Source organism: Clupea harengus, chromosome 11 (assembly GCF_900700415.2).
Source record: "Clupea harengus chromosome 11, Ch_v2.0.2, whole genome shotgun sequence".
NCBI lineage: Eukaryota > Metazoa > Chordata > Actinopteri > Clupeiformes > Clupeidae > Clupea > Clupea harengus.
The window spans coordinates 9,806,461-9,822,366 of NC_045162.1; the positions used below are offsets into that span (position 1 = coordinate 9,806,461).

Below are 15,906 nucleotides of genomic sequence, written 5' to 3' on the forward strand. Positions count from 1 at the left end.
CATGACATACTCTACATGGCTCTCTCTCCTCTCCTCTTCTCTCCCCTTCTCCTCCTCCTCCTCTTCCTCAGCAGTGGAGGATTTTGATGAAGGCCTTGCGGAACTCGATGTTGAATGTGGTGTAGATGATAGGGTTGACGGCGCTGTTGAGATAGCCCAGCCAGGTGACGGCGCTGTACAGGGAGGGCGAGATGCAGCAGCTGCCGCAGTGGGCCTTCAGCACATGGGTCAGGAAGAAGGGCAGCCAGCAGATGATGAACACTCCTAAACACACACACACAGATAGAGACGTACACACACACACACACACACACACACACACACACACACACACACAAACACACACACACACACACACACACACAAACACACAGAGATAGAGACATTAGAGTGATCAACTGTATTGAGTGTCCTGTAATTTCCCTGTAATTTTCCGTTACAATTGCATGTTTCTCACCTATTCTGAATGTAATTTATTTTCCATCTGCCTATCAAATTTAGAGTACATTTTTTTTCACAGAAGCAAACAGGGAAGTGGACAGTAAAAACATGCTTCAGGTGATTTCAATAAATATTTCAAATAGAGGAAAACCCAGTGAATATATCATCATTCTGTCACTTGTCAAAACTTCGATAGCCCTTCAATCCAAGAGGATGAAAAAAAGAATGATCCTCCTGCATATTTCTGGTCAATGGCCAAGAGGATGAGAATAATAATTATATTATATTATATTATATTTGTCGTCCTCTCCTCACCTAACACAATGGCCAACATCTGAGTGGCCTTCCTTTCCTTCTGCTGCGACAGCCTACCCCTAACTCTCTCCTTCGTCATCTCTCCTTTCTCCCTATCCGATTTATTCTCCCTCCATCCCTCGCGGGTGTGCACGTCCCCCTGAAACGTGCACGCCCGCCGGGGGGCGAGGGCGGAGCGGGTGGTGGTGGGGGGTGGTGGTGCTGGGGGGTTCGGCGCCACCGAGACGGAGATGGAGATCATGGCACACGCGCCTGGCTGCTGCGGGCCCTGCTGCTGTTCCTTCTGCTCCTTCTGGGCCAGGAAGCACTTGGGCTCCACCTCCAGAGGGTGCACCACCGCCTCTTTCACCAGAGTCTGAGAGAGAGAGAGAGAAAGGAGAGAGAGAAGAGAGAGAGGAAAGAGAGGAGAGAGAGAGAGAGAGGAGAGAGAGGAGAGAGAGGAGAGAGAGCAGGAGAAAATAGAGAGAGAGAGAAGAGAGAGAGAGAGAGAGGAGAGAGAGGCAAGGGGAGAGAGAGAGCAAGAGAGAGAGAGGAGAAGACATAAGAGAGAGTGAGAGAAGACAGGATGATTGAAAAGATGTATTGGCGAAAGACAAAGAGGAGATAAGCAAGATGAGAAAATGTAGGGAGAAGAAAATCAAAAAGAGAGAGAGAAGATAAAAGAGAGCATAAAATGGGGGGGGGGGGAGAAAAACATGAAACAGAGGAGGAGAGGATTAAAGGGGGAGGAGACAGATAAGGCCAAGGAGACAAGAGAAGGGAGCGAAGGACAGGAGAGGGAGAATGAAAACATGCGACACAGAGAGAATTATGGGAGATAAGAAGGAAAAGGGGGGATTAGAGGGAAAGGTGTGGAGAAAGGCAAAGAGATAAGAACAGAGGAAAGAAATAGAGGAGTATAGAGCTCGGACTTGGCTGCCATTTTTCAAACCAGTGGAGCAGACATATTAGAGCCGTATCATGTCAGGCAGCTCTCCCAGCCGCGGCCATAAACAGAGGATGGCAGAGAGAGACGGGGAGGACAGGGGACGAATACTAACGACAGACACAGACCAGAGACACTCCACCCTATTTTAACAGGGACAGACCAGACACACTGGGCCCTATTTTAACAGATGTGCACACTGTGCTCTTATATGTAACAAAGTAGGGCATTGCGTAAAGCTATTTTGATCACATTTCTTGTAAGCCGTCTCATAATAACATCTGTCTTATTTGTTTGTATGTTCGGTATAAAGCATTGTTGCACATTTAGAATGCAACCTAACTATCACAGAGAGATGAGCTGAGAGAGACGAGACATTTGCTCCCCTGTCGTTTACTTTTCAGTCACACACCTCCTTTCTCTGACCTTGGATGGATAGAAAAATGTGTCCTTTTCTGGGTGAAAGGTAGTACACATATATATATGTGTGTGTGTGTGTGTGTGTGTGTGTGTGTGTGTGTGTGTAGTGCACTTGGCTAGATGACTCACCACTTTCTTGCGCTGGGGGGCAGCAGCTGGGGGCTTCAAAATAAGGGTACACAGCTTCACATCCTCTGGGTGAGTGCACTTATTCTGAGGGACAATGTAAGAGTTCAAGTGAACATATGTATATATGTGTGTGTGTGTGTGTGTGTGTGTGTGTGTGTGTGTGTGTGTGTGTGTGTGTGTGTGTGTGTGTGTGTGTGTGTGTGTATGTGTTTCATGTGTATGTGTATGTCTGTGTGTGTGTGTGTGTGTGTGCGTTTTATGTGTATGTGTGTACGAGAGAGCGAGAAAGTGGAAAAACAGGAATGAATCAGGTTTTCTGTCTCACCTTCCCCTCTCTGCCTCCCCCACACACACACCTGTCTCATCTTCCTCTCTCTGCCTCCTCCCCCCCACACACACCTGTCTCATCTTCCTCTCTCTGCCTCCCCCCCCCCACACACACCTGTCTCATCTTCCCCTCTCTGCCTCTCCACACACACACCTGTCTCTCCTTCCTCTCTCTGCCCCCCCCCCCCACACACACACACACCAGTCTCTCCTTCCTCTCTCTGCCTCCCCACACACACACACACACCAGTCTCTCCTTCCCCTCTCTGCCTCCCCCCCACACACACACCTGTCTCTCCTTCCTCTCTCTGCCCCCCCCCCCCCACACACACACACACCAGTCTCTCCTTCCTCTCTCTGCCTCCCCACACACACACACACACCAGTCTCTCCTTCCCCTCTCTGCCTCCCCCCCACACACACACCTGTCTCACCTTCCTCCGTCTGTCTCCGTTGTCTGCATGCAGGCCGTGTCTGCGCGGTGGGACGGTGCGTCGGCCCCGTCTGCGCAGCACCACGCAGATCTGCACGTACACCAGCAGGGTTACTATGAAGGGCACGTAGAAGGAGGCCACCGAGGAGTAGACCACAAACGCTGGGTCTGCAAAGCTGCAGTCGTGGCCCTCCTGACTCGCTGATGCGGTTGAGGGAGAGAGAGAGAGGGACGGAGAGAGACAGATAGAGAGAGAGAGAGAGATAGACAGGGAAAGAGAGAGAGACAGGGAGAGACAGACAGAGAGAGCAAGAGGGAGAGAGAGAGAGAGAGAGAGAGATGGGGTTTTTCCATTAGTACTTTTGGCCACGCCGAGCTTATTTCCATTTCCATTTTTACCAAGCGACCTCTGTTAGCTTTGACTAAAGAAAGAAGTACTTGGACATCTCTGGACATCCTTTGTCCCCTACTTAAAGACACATCCTCAAGAGAGTCGACCCTGATGTATTGAAATGCAAATCCAGGCTGTGGTTGGTCGACGGGCTAAACTGAGCAAAGCAGCACAGAGTGACGCCATTTGATAAACGGCAACAGAGAGAGACGGAGAGAGACAGAGAAGGAGAGAGAGAGAGAGAGAAAGAGAGAGAGAGACAGAGAGAGACAGAGCGAGAGAGAGAGACAGAAAGAGAGAGAGAGAACGGGAAATGAGTAGGAGGAGGAGATGGAGAGGACGGATTGGGATGCAGAAAATCATGAAAAGAAAGAAACGAAAGAAACTAAAGGGGGTTGCTGCAACAGAACAATACCACCACTTAAATCCAACCGATGTTGCAACCAGACGTCTGGAGGTTAAGGTTTTCAAAGACCTTCCTCAGTTTTTTCACCAGGAAATCACACTTCCTATATTCATTGTCATTCCACATCACGGTTCACAATAGCAGCAAACACACTGGAGTTCAGTTCGGAGGCAAAGGCTTCAGGACTGCCTCTGTAACACAGTGCTGAGAGAGACCCATCAAATAGACATTTTGCCCTATTCTTCCATCACTTCCCTGTGAAAAGAGTAAAAACATCCTTGCCTCTTGTTCTGAGCCTGAGGTGTATTGTTCATTTTTTTGTATTGCTCAAGGAAGTGAAGGTTAGGTGAGTTGGCAAGCAGACCACTGCCTTCCACTCAAACTCAAGTGGGCCATAATCAATCCCGTCCAGATTGAGTTGTTTTATTTATTTATTTGATGTACCCTCTCCGCACCTGGGCTTTTATGTGGGTGTGGTGGAATCATTGGTGAGCCATCTTGGTTATTATTTGTCTCAAGAGGGCACTCATCCTGGCTTTTGGCTTCCCAGGTCGAGGTGACGTGTATTCCCTCTCCTCTCTCCAACCTTGAGTAGTAACAATGACTGTTCTCTGACACCTGTTCTCTATACCCACTGGTGGTCTTCAAATGCTTGTCATTTTAAATGTAATAAAATAAAATGGGTCTCGGTTTCCATTTAAAAAAAAAAAAAAAGAATATTTTATTCAGTAATTTAACAGTAAAATGGGCCGACTTGGGAGCAAGCGGATGGGCCACTGGAGGATGAGTAATACGACATGGAAGGCGTGGAAGCTTCTAGAAGCTGCTGGAGTGACATCTGTGGCGTTGTCTTTTATTGAGCCATGGGACCCAAGGCTACACACATCCTCGACGAGTGGAAAAATAATTGAAGTGACCTCTGACCCTAGTTAACCTCGCTGACAAACAATGTCCTTGACACGTCTATTTGCAAGTCAAAGCTAGAAGAGGCGGGTATTGGCATTGAGGCTTTAGGGGAAAGAAGATGCACTGTGTGACAGGATACAATTGAGAGGTGTTTAAATAGCTTTAAAAAAATGTGTTAAAATGAAATAAAAGAAATTGCTGTGACCACTTTGAGCCTGAGTTGTGAGATATAACAGGATTAATGAATAGGCTTGACATTTGGACTGTGGCGTTAGGGGGGAGAGTAGGCTATTATATTTGAGGGATTGTAGAGGAGAGAGAACTGAGGGCCTGAGGTGTTGGTACCTGAGTTGTTGAGTCCAAACAGCAGGGGGCAGGAGATGGCGAAGGACAGGAACCAGACCAGGCCAATCATCAGGGCCACGCGACGCCTGGAGCTGTAGCGCGTGTAGTACAGCATAGGCATCGCCACAGCCGTGTACCTATCCACACACACACACATGCAGACCCACACACACACACACACACACACACACACACACACACACACACACACACACACACACACACAGACACATGCACACACACACACACACACACACACACACACACACACACACACACACACACACACACACACACACACACACACACACACACACACGCACACACATACACACATACACAGACAGACACACACACACACACAGACACACGCACACAGACACACACATGCAGACACACACGCACGCACGCACACGCACATACACGCACACACGCACGCACACAGACATATCCATAACACACAGACAATGATAGACAATAATAAGAGGTAGACCAGATTAGACAAAGGGATATACAGTATAAACCATATCCATCAAACTTAAAAGCCACAAGACAACCCAATGATTACCAATCTATACCAATATAATGAAGGTCTCATGCATTCCAGTGTGTGAGACACATGACATAAATCTGTGTGCATACCACAGAGAAAGAGAGAGAGAGAGAAGCTTAAGCATTATGTATGAATAAAACGACCTCATGCAACTGAACATTAATCAGAGAATGACCTTCAGGAGGAAAAGATGTAAGGCTCGTAAATGTCATATAGAACATTTCATTATGTTCTCCATGAAGGTGTTCCATCTACTTGTAATTTGGCTGTGCAGATTACTTTAAATTTAACATTTACATTTCATCAATGTATAGGCTTTCAAGCTGAATAAACACAGGTAGTTTAATGATGGCTTCTACACATCAAATCTTTTTCTTTACACAAAGAAACATGAAGACTATGAGATTTTGGTCTTTCTTTTTAGTTTGTGACAGAACTGGGTTAAAGGGTATGATATGAATGACAGCTGCTGGGCCAAATGGAAAGCTAGCCTTTGAGAATAGGTTGAGTGTTTACTCTGACTGTAGATGTGCTCCAGATTGCCAGTGGGATCACGGGCTGGACGAACTACGCCTGACATGAATCATTTAGAGGTCAGAACAGACCCCAAAAACGTAATTAAGGGGTATAGGAGGACTAAGGAGGACTTCTTTGAAAAAAAAGGTTGCATTAAAAGCGGCCTTAGCAGTGCCTTCTCATTAGTGGGCTGCCTCAAAAGCTCAAAGACACTTATGACTAATGTGTGGTACTAGTTGTGTGTGTGTGTGTGTGTGTGTGTGTGTGTTTTTCAGTCATCCGAGGCCGAGTGATCACGCAGAGTGCTCTACAAACTCTAAAGATGAGAGAGGAGCCAAGTGGAGTTAGATTTAAAAAATAACAGTCTGATTCATTATACTTCATTATTAAGGCTGCACACTGCTCAGGGAAGAGCTTCCTTGGTTTCTACAAAATTGAAAGCCGCGAAAGCGAATGATATGACCTGCAGCAGAAACTCGATGCCTTCGTTTTTATATTGAAACAGCATTCTAACGAAACTGAGCAAAACACCATTCCAGTAGACATGTCCATTTTCCATTTATGGGAAAGGTAGGAAACGGCAAAACAGCTATAAGTGAAAGGTGCCTATACCACCACCTGCCAGGGGTTATTTCTGTGCCCGTGCTGACAGGGCACGTGTGATTGGCTGTCCCCATTCACCTCTGAGCTGTTATTTACCTGTCAATGCTGATGGCGCACAGGTTGAGGATGCTGGCGGTGCACATCATGACGTCCAGGGTGAGCAGGATGTCACAGTGCAGACGGCTGAAGCGCCACTCCCCCACAACCTGCCAGGAGGTCATGTGAGGACAGAGATGAGACGTGGACTCCAGGGAGTCTCTTTGATTTCATTTCACTTTTTTCTTTGTCTGACATTGCCTCTCTTTCTGTCTGACACATACGCACGCACGCACGCACGCACGCACGCAGGCACACACACATGCACACACAGACACACACACACACACCCTCTCGTATGCAGTATCAAGGTAAACTAACTAATTAAAAGATCAGATTAAAAGAGTAAAAGATCAAATATCTCCCATAGATATAGTGCTGTGCTGACAGATAGATTGAACACAGAGACCCAACTCTTCAGAGAGCACCTCCCTTCCTAACTGGCACCTTGACTAGTGCTTAACTTGCACTTACAGCAGTCACATTCCTGCATTTCTTTTTCTTTTCTATGTCGTTTTTCTATTTCTTATGTAAAGTAGTATTTATTGTTACACCAGGTTTTTATTGCTCTTAGCTTGACTGTTCTCTCCCTTGTACGTCGATTCGGACAAAAGCGTCTGCTAAATGACTAAATGTAAATGTAACAATAGGAAGAATTACTTGTGAGACGTGTAAGACGTGTAAGCCTCCACACACACACACACACACACACACACACACACACACACACACACACACACACACACACACACACACACACACACACACACACCCTCTCGTACACAGTATCAAGGTAAACAAGCTAATAAATAGATCAGATTAAAAGAGTAAAAGATCAAATATCTCCCATAGACATAGTGAGCTGACAGATAGATTGAATCTGTTGGGGAGCCAGCAGACCTCCAGGTAGACACCCCAGGGCATGACCAGGGTGGCGAGCAGCATGTCTGACACGGCCAGCGACACGATGAGGTAGTTGGTGGTGGTCTGGAGGGCGCGCTCCCTGGACACGGCCATGCACACCAGCACGTTCCCGAACACCACGCAGAAGATGAGCAACACCAGCAGCACCGCATAGAAGTTGTACCGCAGAGTAGAGGAGGGGGCCAGGGGCTCGGAGCAGTTAGTGGCGGAGAAAGAGGAAGAGGAGGAGGAGGAGAGGGAAGAGGAGAAGGAGGGAGATAGGAAGGAGGTGGGGTAGGGAGAGGGGAAAGAGAGAGATGGAGATGGAGAGAAGGACGGAGAAAAGTAGGCGTAGAGGGAACTGTCCTCTGTGAGGTTGAAAAGAGGCATGGCGAAAGCTGTGACTACGTGTAGATTAGAGGAGGGAGATGGAGGAAAGGGTGAAGAAAGAAGAGAAAGAGGAGAAAAAGAGATCAAGAGTGCAATTTATTTTACTGACAAAATGAAATAAATAAAATGAGAACCAAATCAATTTTGAAATGCTGTTAAAATCATTCACACAATATGACATATTTTTCACACCAAGGCCTCATGAAAAATAAACATTTGAAATCAAATTAATTGAAATAAATGCTAAAGCAATATAATCACCTTGTACTTGTTAGCACATAGCGACACCTTTGCTATTCAGCTCACATAACTCAGTGTCACTGATCCCTTGCCCTGGTACTGAAGTCTGCACACAATCATCTATCAAGGGCACAGACCATCAAAGAGCTGCTTTTTGTCTGTGGAACTGAAAGCTTATTTCTGTTGCTCAAGGTACTCCTGCCACTGATATTCATAACCAGATCTCACTGCTGAAAGCTGGTGCATTGGTGCAAGGTGAACATTTTTACATAACAGATTATTGGGAGCAATTAAGAGCTTTCATCAGGGTGACAAAAGCACACAGCCTGAAAAAAAAGAGGGGACACACACAAGAATGCACAATATTGTATTCATCATCATTATGTTTACAAGGCAAGAACACAGAGAGAATAAAAAGATAATGTTTTAGAGGCCTTCGAAATTTTTGCAATCAATAATGGGTCTCTAGAAATTGACTCTGTTGCTTTGATTAATGATTTAAATACCTCCTGGCTTGATAATGTGTCTGTAGCTCATAGGGATAGATTAAAACGCAGGTTGCAACCCCACTCGGTTACACGCCGTTAGCCTTAAAAAAAATCAATAAGCCAATATCAGTATTACTGAATATCAGCATGACTGTGATCCTGCCTGAGGTATGGGGCCACAGAATAAGGCATTATAATAATCACACCCGTGCTGTTACAACATAGTATCATTGAATGCGATATCGTGTACATAACTTCAACAATTCAATATAAGAGGCTTTATTTGCTTGAAAAAAAACTATAATTTGGGCCAACATCTTTTGATTTCTGCAATTACACTTTGGTTTTGTTCCCAACAAAAGTACTGGTAGTACTTTTCCCAGTAGCACAGTTGCACATGGAGAGACTGCAGGTTCACTCTGCAAAGCAAAGTGATCTAAGCAACGAAGCCGCACAGCCTAAATCACTGCTTGTCCAGGGCCTCCTTCTCAAATGATACGGCTCTACTCTGTCATAGAAAATACTTGTCAATTATTGACAGTCAACAACTTTCCTGTGCTGATTGTTGTATGTGATCATTCAGCCGAGAGGCTTGTCCTCCTCTTTTTACCATAGCTGAATTCAGAGATCTACAGGAAGGTCATGCAATTGTAGTATTGACTATGAAACCGATGCCCACAGAAAAGGAGAAGGAGTATAAACAGCGGCAGCAGAGAAGTCAACACAAACCACAACAAGCAAACGTTACCCTGACAAATCCACTGGCTTCTCTAGATACCATAACCAACAACTGTGGTCAAATGAATACATATGCACACTCAAAAGAATGCACGTACCGTGTGGAATACATGTGCACACTCAAAAGAATGCACGTACCGTGTGGAATACATGTGCACACTCAAAAGAATGCACGTACCGTGTGGAATACATGTGCACACTCAAAAGAATGCACGTACCGTGCGGAAAGCAGGTCTATTATTGCTCATTATGTGACCATGATTGTTTTTTGCGGCTTGAAGGTAACCATCAAGAGCCCCCTTTTCAGTCGTCTCAAACAGCCGTATTGTGTGGTGCCCACAAACGCTCGGAGTGATGTCGGCACCAGCTGTGAGCGCGTGGGACCTGCCGAGAGAACCTTCACTTCTAAAAACAATAGCATCACGACTCCGCGCCTCGCTTCCTGTGGCATTGGTGAAATACACAAGAGAACCAAGGCGAGGAGGAACGAGCCACTACAGAACGGCCACCAAAGAATCAAAGAAACTTCTCCATCAACTGGCAGATACCTGCTGCTGCCCTTGATGATTGCTTTGGGCGAAAACTTCTGCAATTTCAGAGAGTTCCTAGCACTTTCACTCTCCCACTTTCAGCTCCAAAGCCAAAGGAGAATATCAGAACGCTAGGCCACAGCTCAGTAAGGCTGGCAGGAGTGAGGATGGGCTTTGAGATCTGGCAGACAGTCTGTGGCTGTTCCTCTTTGTTCTCGGGTTCAGTCCTGTTGTGTGTGATGCTGGTTGAGTTCAATGACACGAGGACTTAAATTGACAGTATGTTAGTTTACGGGGAATCTGTTGCACACACACACACACACACACACACACACACACACACACACACACACACACACACACACACACAGACACACAGACACACAGACACACACACACACACACAGAACATCTTCACCGAGCTGATGTTCTTCACTAGTGTCACATCACATCACCCTGGACGTTTTCCCAGGAATCAGAGCCTGAGTCAACGGAGAGCCTCATTACCTGGGGCCTCATTACCTGGGGCCCTTCTCTGTCACACCTAAATACCTAGGCACCTCCACATGTCAGCTCTTGACTGGTCAGAACTAAGAGTCTTGGACAGGTCCTTACTCTGCCCTATACCCCCCCCCCCCTTCTCCCCTTAGAGTCCTGATATGAAATCAATATGTAATAAGACAGAGAGTGGGTGGCCGTCATGAATAACGTGCATATTAACATTTGGAGCAGTCACTAGTGACACAGTGACTAATCTGCCAGCCGCCGCTCGAGCCTGTGCTTAATTAATACGTCTGCAGAGGAGGGCTGGATTGAAAGCCGCGTGGCGAAGTGGGGGGTCTACTAGAAGCGATTTTAACGCCTCCTCCCTTAAAGGGAATGGCCACTTTCATCCTTTTGTTTTTTGGTGCTCTCCTTTCCTTTCATCCAGCACACAAACAAAGATCAACCCAGTTGATCCTCTGGGTTCTATTAGGGCATTGCTCTCTGGGTTTGTCTATTATGTGTCATCTCTTGGATACATCATTTTTATATGTTTATTCTAGTCATTCTTATCATTTTTATCATTATTATCCTTTTTTCAGTCAGCTTGAGGGTTAATTGTGGTTGAATTTGATTTGTTGTGCCTTCACCTACATGACCCCCCCCCCCCCCCCCGCCCCCTCACCAGCCCTTCTCTCCACTTCTCTTTCCACTTGTGCGTCTGATAAGCCTTCCACCCCCCCCGGAATCACAGCGCTCTTGTGCTAAGGGCTTGTGACCTTTTCCAGTCATGTTCCTGCATTTGCAGATCTACAACCGTTGCACGTTTGGGGTGTTTGCACCTGAAGCGCACCTGGAGTGGTTGCTCAAAGGAGCAAGACGGAGCAACAATGGGAACTTGGGTGAGTTCTAGCATGACAAATCTACTCTGGCAGCGTAACAAGCGACAGCCTGTGGTTTGCGTCGAGGCGCAGAGCCGAGAGACCCGACGTTGGTCTTTTTGAGGCAGCGCGCGAAGCCCCGGCCTGGAGGTGTTTTCTGACTCAGGTGCTTTCTGAGTCCACCACTCTCATTTCATTCATTTCATTTAGTCATTTAGCAGACGCTTTTGTCCAAAGCGACGTACAAGGGAGAGAATATTCAAGCTACGAGCAATAGAACCTGGTGTAACAATAAATAAATACTACTTTACATTAGAAATATAACAAAATGAAATAAAAAGAAAGAGTGCAGAAGTGTAACTGCTGTAATTGCAAGTTACGCACTAGTCGAAGTGCCAGTTAGGACGGGAAGTGCTCTCTGAAGAGTTGGGTCTTCAAAAGCTTCTTAAAGGTAGAGAGGGACGCCCCTGCTCTGGTAGTGCTGGGCAGCTCATTCCACCAACGTGGAACTACAAATGAGAATAGTCTGGACTGCCGTGCTTGCACAGACGGCAGTGCCAAACGACGCTCACTAGAAGAGCGCAGCATCCTGGGTGTAACATTTGCCCTTACAAGAGCATTTAGGTAGGTGGGAGCAGAACCATCAAGCACTTTGTAGGCAAGCATAAGTGACTTGAACTTAATGCGAGCAGCTACAGGCAGCCAGTGGAGGTCAATGAGTAGCGGGGTGACGTGTGCCCTCTTCGGTTGGTTGAACACCAGACGCGCCGCCGCGTTCTGGATCATTTGTAGTGGTTTCACCACGCAAGCCGGCAGGCCCGTTAGGAGGGCGTTGCAGTAATCAAGGCGTGAATTCACCAAGGTTTGCACCAGCAGCTGGGTGGCATACTGGGTTAGGTACGGCCTGATTTTGCGGATGTTGAATAGCGCAAAGCGGCAGGACCTAGAGACAGAGGCAATGTGGTCCGTGAAAGTCAGTTGGTCATCAATAATGACCCCGAGGTTTCTTGCTGTTTTGGATGGAACAAGAGACAAGGAGTCAATATTGATGCTGATGTTGTGGTGGATGGCCTGTTTGGCTGGAAAGACCATCAGTTCCGTTTTGGCCAGGTTCAGCTGAAGGTGGTGGTTTTTCATCCATGTGGATATATCAGCAAGACAGTCCGAGATGCGCGCCGAGACAGTGGTGTCCTCAGGAGGGAAAGACAGAAACAGTTGAGTATCATCGGCATAGCAATGATAGGAAAAACCATGCGAGCGGATGATAGGGCCCAGCGAAGTGGTGTAAATGGCAAAGAGAAGTGGTCCCATCACCGAGCCTTGGGGCACCCCTGTGGTAAGGTGGTGAGGTACAGACAGCTGACCTTGCCATGACACATTGAACGAGCGCCCAGTGAGGTACGATTCAAACCAGGAGTGCGCCTTGCCAGAAATGCCCATACTTGACAGTATGGACAGAAGGATGCGGTGGTTGACTGTATCAAACGCAGCTGATAAATCAAGCAGGACGAGAGCTGAGGATTGAGCTGCTGCTCTAGCTGTTTTCAAGGCCTCTGTCACAGACAACAGGGCTGTTTCGGTGGAGTGACCACTTTTGAATCCAGACTGGTTTGGATCGAGGAGATTGTTCCTTGCTAGGAACTCTGTGACCTGTTTGGAAGCTGCCCTCTCAATGGTTTTTGATAGTAGCGTGAGAAGTGAGACCGGTCGATAGTTTCCCACCTGAGTGGGATCGAGAGACGGCTTCTTGAGCAGCGGTGTTACCCGAGCCACTTTAAATGAAGAGGGGAATGTTCCAGAATTAAATGAAGCATTAATCACCTGTGTTATTGCCGGTAAGACGGCAGGCGATATGGCTTGAAGGATATTGGATGGGATGGGGTCCAGCGGGCATGTAGTTGGACGGCTACCTGTTAGGATTTTGGAGACCTCACTCTCGCTGAGAGGGGTGAAAGAAGGAAATGATGAGCCATTGACGGTTGCGCCCTTAGGGGGGGGAGACAGTTGGTCGAACTGTTTCCCGATGGCTGCCACTTTCTCTGTGAAAAAGGAAGCAAAGTTATCAGCAGTGAGGTTAGTAGCTGGGGGAGGAGGAGGAGGGTAGAGCAGAGTTTTGAAGGTGGAGAATAGTTTCCGAGCGTCAGTTGCACCGTTGATCTTGTCGTTGAAAAAAGTCTTCTTAGCAGCAGTGATGCTGGATGAGAAGGAGGCCAGCAGTGTCTGGTAGCTTGCAAGATCGTCCAGTGCTGCAGATTTGTGCCACTTTCTCTCAGCCGCTCTGAGATTGGAGCGCTGCGTTCGGAGGGTATCACTCAGCCATGAATGAGACTGGGTAGAACGAGCAGGTCTGGTGGAAAGTGGACACAAAGTATCCAAGCATGAGCTCAGAGTGGAGCAGAGTGATTCTGTGGCATCATCGACACCTAGTGAGGAGAAAGTGGATAAAGGTGGAAGAGCAGAAGAAACCAGAGAGGAAAAGTGGGTGGGAGAGAGGTTGCGGAGGTTGCGCCGGAACGAGACCATCGGAGGGGGGACAGAGGGTTGCTCAATGAGCCGAACATCGAAGCGAATGAAGAAGTGGTCCGAGCGATGCAGAGGGGTTACCGTTAGGTTGTCTGTGGTGCAGTTCCGAGCAAGGATGAGGTCAAGCTCTTTTCCTGCTTTGTGAGTTGGAGGAGTGGGGACCTGTTGTAGGTCGAACGAGTGAACCAGGGTCCGAAAGTCAGCTGAGTTGGGATTGTCTAGGTGGATGTTCATGTCGCCAAGGATGAGTGTTGGACACTCCTGGTCAGGGATGGATGACAGCAGGGTGTCCAGCTCATGGACGAAATCACCCTGTTGTCCTGGTGGACGGTAGATAACAATCACATAAGTTTTAACAGGAGCAGTTACCATAATTGCGTGATATTCAAAGGAGGCATACCTGTTTGAAGGCAGCAGTGGAGTGAATTTCCAGTTGTCTGAAATCAGCAGCCCCGTCCCACCTCCACGACCAGATGGCCGGGGAGTATGGGAGAAGGCATAGTTGGTGGAGAGTGCTGCCGGAGTAGCATTGTTTTCAGGTGTGATCCATGTCTCCGTGAGAGCTAAGAGCCCTAGGGAGAGGTGGTTGGCATAACCTGAGATGAAATCAGCTTTCCTGACTGCAGACTGACAGTTCCACAGGCCAACAGAAAAAGAGGTTACAGCCGAAGAGGTTTGTTGAAGTGAGCGGAGATTACCCAGGTTGCGCTGTCGTCTGCTGCGCTGTGATCTTTTTTGACAACCAGTGACAACAGAGATGCTACTGTGACACATGGCTATGGCAGAATCAAAATGAAAAGTTTACCTTGTTTGTGAGCCTTGTTTCGGTGGACTTGTACAGGTAGACTTGCACGTCTTTACCCAAAAAGGTCTTGTACAGGTAGACTTGCACGTCTTTACCCAAAAAGGTCTTGTACAGGTAGACTCTACAGTTTGCTAATCACGCCACAGAAAAAGGCAGAACGTGATGTATTTTTGTAACAAGCTTCTAGTGATTTTTCCAGTAATTATGCTTCATGCTGAGGAGAGCTGTCTGGGGAAGCTCAACCCCAAACCATAGATGATTCTATATTTTATTCTATGTTCTATTCTGTATTTCTTAAGGTTTTAAGGTCGCTCTTTTGAAATAACTGGTGAACAGAATCCTATCTGTACTGCTGTGCTGTTATGCTCAAGGCCATTGGCCTCAGAAACAGCAGATGTGCTATGGCTGCAAACTAACTAAGCATCTACTAGACAGCACATTCTAATGCAAAGCCAGCGACAATAACGCACTGAGCCTCACTCACTAGTCTATGATCTGTGTATGTATGCAGACATACACCAGAAGCAGATACTCTTTCTAGAGGTAGATGCAAATACCTCAACAGCAGAGGTTTGTGGACTCTTGATCATGCAGTGACTTCTTTACAGTAATAATATACAGCCTCAAATGAGCCGTTATTAAAGGAGTAATGATACATAACATCTAATGCATGAGAAACTGAATTGCTCTTGCTCACAAAATAAGTTAGGTACACTGAAAGGAAAAATGACTGTGAAATGCAATAGAGCAAGTGATCGCAAACGAGTTAAAAAGATAGTCTATAGAGTTTTGAGTTATCGAGTTTGAGCTTATAGAGTCGCCTACACATAAGCTTTATCTACATGTTTATTTTTCGCTTTTCAGCGAGACAGGCGTATGTTCAGAAGATGATTTTGCAACGAACTACGAGCACAAATAATATTTATTCACATTAAAACGTCACCCCCACACCTCACAAACTCAAATTGTTCAATTGTAATAAAAACACAAATTAACAAAAACATCCAACATAAGAAAAAAAGTAAGAAAGGAACAAAAAGGGGAAAGGCAAAAATACCGCTACTTACTGTCACTGATGAACTCTTCAGTTCTTCCTGGTCTTTAACACCCGGTTGAAGA

General features: G+C 46.7%; 1 protein-coding gene across 1 annotated transcript; it reads right to left on the reverse strand.

Annotated features, from left to right (window-relative positions):
* drd2l (dopamine receptor D2 like) lies at positions 1-8,322 on the reverse strand. Its single transcript, XM_031576175.2, has 7 exons — positions 7,707-8,322; positions 6,807-6,916; positions 5,039-5,175; positions 2,992-3,191; positions 2,231-2,314; positions 757-1,111; positions 1-264 (listed from the first exon to the last, which is right to left on the reverse strand). Exons 1-7 carry the CDS (start codon positions 8,097-8,099, stop codon positions 68-70), a joined length of 1,476 nt encoding a protein of 491 aa, XP_031432035.1. The 5' UTR covers positions 8,100-8,322; the 3' UTR covers positions 1-67.
* Positions 8,323-15,906: the final 7,584 nt, after the last annotated feature.